The 2,431-nt window shown below is 38.0% G+C and overlaps 1 protein-coding gene across 1 annotated transcript; it reads right to left on the reverse strand.

The window, feature by feature from the left end:
• Positions 1–690: 690 nt before the first annotated feature.
• LOC118755118 (protein farnesyltransferase/geranylgeranyltransferase type-1 subunit alpha-like) lies at positions 691–2,042 on the reverse strand. Its single transcript, XM_036489964.1, has 3 exons — positions 1,757–2,042; positions 1,339–1,693; positions 691–1,278 (listed from the first exon to the last, which is right to left on the reverse strand). The coding sequence occupies exons 1-3, from the start codon at positions 1,890–1,892 to the stop codon at positions 795–797; spliced, it is 975 nt and encodes a 324-aa protein (XP_036345857.1). The 5' UTR covers positions 1,893–2,042; the 3' UTR covers positions 691–794.
• Between the last annotated feature and the right edge of the window lie 389 nt (positions 2,043–2,431).

The following is a 2,431-nucleotide window of genomic DNA, read 5'->3' on the forward strand; positions in this document are numbered from 1 at the left end:
TACTTAACCTACATGTTGTTCATAAATAACACATAATTATGTATATTTCATCCTCGAAAAGAACTTTTCATTCACTTTTCATTAGGCGAAATTCCCCACAGTAAGTGTTGTCGTGCACGCAGAACGAAAACGCTGCACACACCCAAAAGTACTCCTCGGGGACCAAATGGTGAAAAACTGCGAAAAGGTTTATTACTGTATATACTGTGATTAACGCTATACCGGTATGAAATCATATACAAATGTACATAATAATAATAATAGATTGGCGCTTACACATATGTTAGTGTTTGGCCGAGCTTCTCCTCCGATTTGTGGTGTGCGCTTTGATGTTATCACACAAAGGTGAGGGACCTACAGTTTTTCGCCGACTCCGAACGGCGATTGTATTTTTATGGCAGAAATACACTCTGAGGTTTGCCATTGCCTGCCGAAGGACGACCGCTGTTAAGAAAAAACCTTTTTCTATATTTTTTGCGATGTTGCTTTGACCGGGGCTTGAACCCAGGTGCTGATGAGTGAAAGTGCGCACTGCTTACCACTACACCACAGCGGCCGACGAATGTATGTACATACGTATGTAAAAACATAGATGTATGCAAACGTGGATAACAATCATAAAGATAATACATACTACTAAAATTCTTTTTCGGGTGCTAAGTATGTTGGTATTTTCACATTCCTAAAGAATTAACGGATTAAAATATTCATGTATTTTCACAAATATATGTTATTATAAATTTGAACAAAATTACCAGCTTAAAACTAAACTCATAATAGCGCAATGCGGTTGTTTACTTTTCAGATAATTTTGACTTTAATTGGTCCGCAATGTACTGCCAATATTTGCGACGTACAATGTCATGCTTTTTAGACATGTCGCTGCAAAGGCTGTACACTTTCCTTGACAGCGCTTCCGATTCAGTTGAATCAATTTGTTGCAAACTCTGCTCTCTATACAAATCAACCAGGAAAGCTAAGAGATAAGGCGAACGCACTCCACTCGTGTATAATTCTTCACAAAATGCTAAAACCTCAGGGTATTGATTCAATATTCCATCTTCACTTTGCCTTAAAATACCTCCCAAATAATTCCAGGCACTTTCGTTGTTTTTTACAACGCGAATGCGATTCATTGTGTATTGAATTTCACGTTGCACTACTTCTGGCGTTAATCCAAAATGCTTAAGTACAAAAAAGCGCTGATTCCACGCGGAATTATTTCGAATATCTTCTGCAATAAGACGATCTACAAATGAAAGCTCGTTGTCGAATAAACTACAGAATTAAATGCAATTAAGTTCCAACTTTTAAATACAGAATTGAAATTTTACTTACTCGAAAGTCTTTATAGCCCATTGTCTATGTTGCCAAGCGTGGTAATTTTTGTTGTCGCGCTGCAAGGCTACCTCAGTCAACTCTAGTTCTTTGGATGAATCATTTAACATTTCCACAATAACACGACGATGGTGCCACACTTGATAGTTCTTCGCGTTGTCACGTATAACTTCATCTAGGTAGTCTAACTCCTCGTACAAATCACAATCCAACGCCCGCAATATATCCCGCCGGTATTGCCAAACTGTATAATTTGCTGGATTTAATCGAAGAGCGTCTGCTGTCAGCTCTAGAGCCCGATGCGATTTTTCTTTATGGGCGAGTATGGCGCGAAAGTAATCAAAGACTTCGCGAACTGGAATATAAAAACAAAACTTTATATAATTTACAAAGCATATTTAAGATTTGCAAAGCTTACATTTGGGGCTGTAAGCTATGGCAACAACTGGGTGCTCGCCGTCATCTTGTAGAATGGGAGTCACATCTGCCCATTCATTACGCTGACTGTAAGGGATCCATTCTTCAGACCAGTCGTCGCTGTCGCTATCACTCATCTTACCACGTTAAAAATTCAATTGCCACACAAATTTCTAACGAAATTAAATCACGAAAACATAAACTTACAACTCCGAAAGCCGCTTTGCCATTGAATCAACAGCTGACTCACTAGCTTCGTTCCATTTTCATCTGGCAGCCGTTGAACTAGAGGTGGGTGTCACACTCCCGATGGTTTAGATTTCAGTCTATTATCGATATTTTTTAACACTATCGAAAAATTACCACTTTTAGGGCCAATTCCAAATGCATATTTAAATGGCACTTAAGTTTAATTGTGGATTGCAGTTTAAATGCCAATAAACTTTCGTTAGGTTTCAGATCAACTCTGTTTAAACATGGCAAACAATTGGTTGCACTGCTGCTTGTTCTTTGAAATTGTTGTTGCATTTGCTTGTTTGTTTACATTTTATGCTAAACAGCTGATTGTTTTTTGGGTGGATTTGGTGGGCAGTGTTGCCAAGTTTTAATTTTCAAAAAGCATCAAAAACTTGGAAAACAAGCGTTTTATCACACTAAAAGCAACAAATTTTTTTTA

Source organism: Rhagoletis pomonella, unplaced genomic scaffold (assembly GCF_013731165.1).
Source record: "Rhagoletis pomonella isolate Grant_MI unplaced genomic scaffold, Rhpom_1.0 Rhpom_scaffold_05349, whole genome shotgun sequence".
Taxonomy (NCBI): domain Eukaryota; kingdom Metazoa; phylum Arthropoda; class Insecta; order Diptera; family Tephritidae; genus Rhagoletis; species Rhagoletis pomonella.

Excerpts from the sequence above, each read along its gene's own strand:
- LOC118755118 (XM_036489964.1), bottom strand. The coding sequence starts at position 1,892 with ATGAGTGATAGCGACAGCGACGACTGGTCTGAAGAATGGATCCCTTAC. Across the intron at positions 1,694-1,756 it reads CATAGCTTACAGCCCCAAAT|TTCGCGAAGTCTTTGATTAC; the intron begins GTAAGCTTTGCA and ends TTTATATTCCAG. Across the intron at positions 1,279-1,338 it reads TGGGCTATAAAGACTTTCGA|TTTATTCGACAACGAGCTTT; the intron begins GTAAGTAAAATT and ends TTAATTCTGTAG.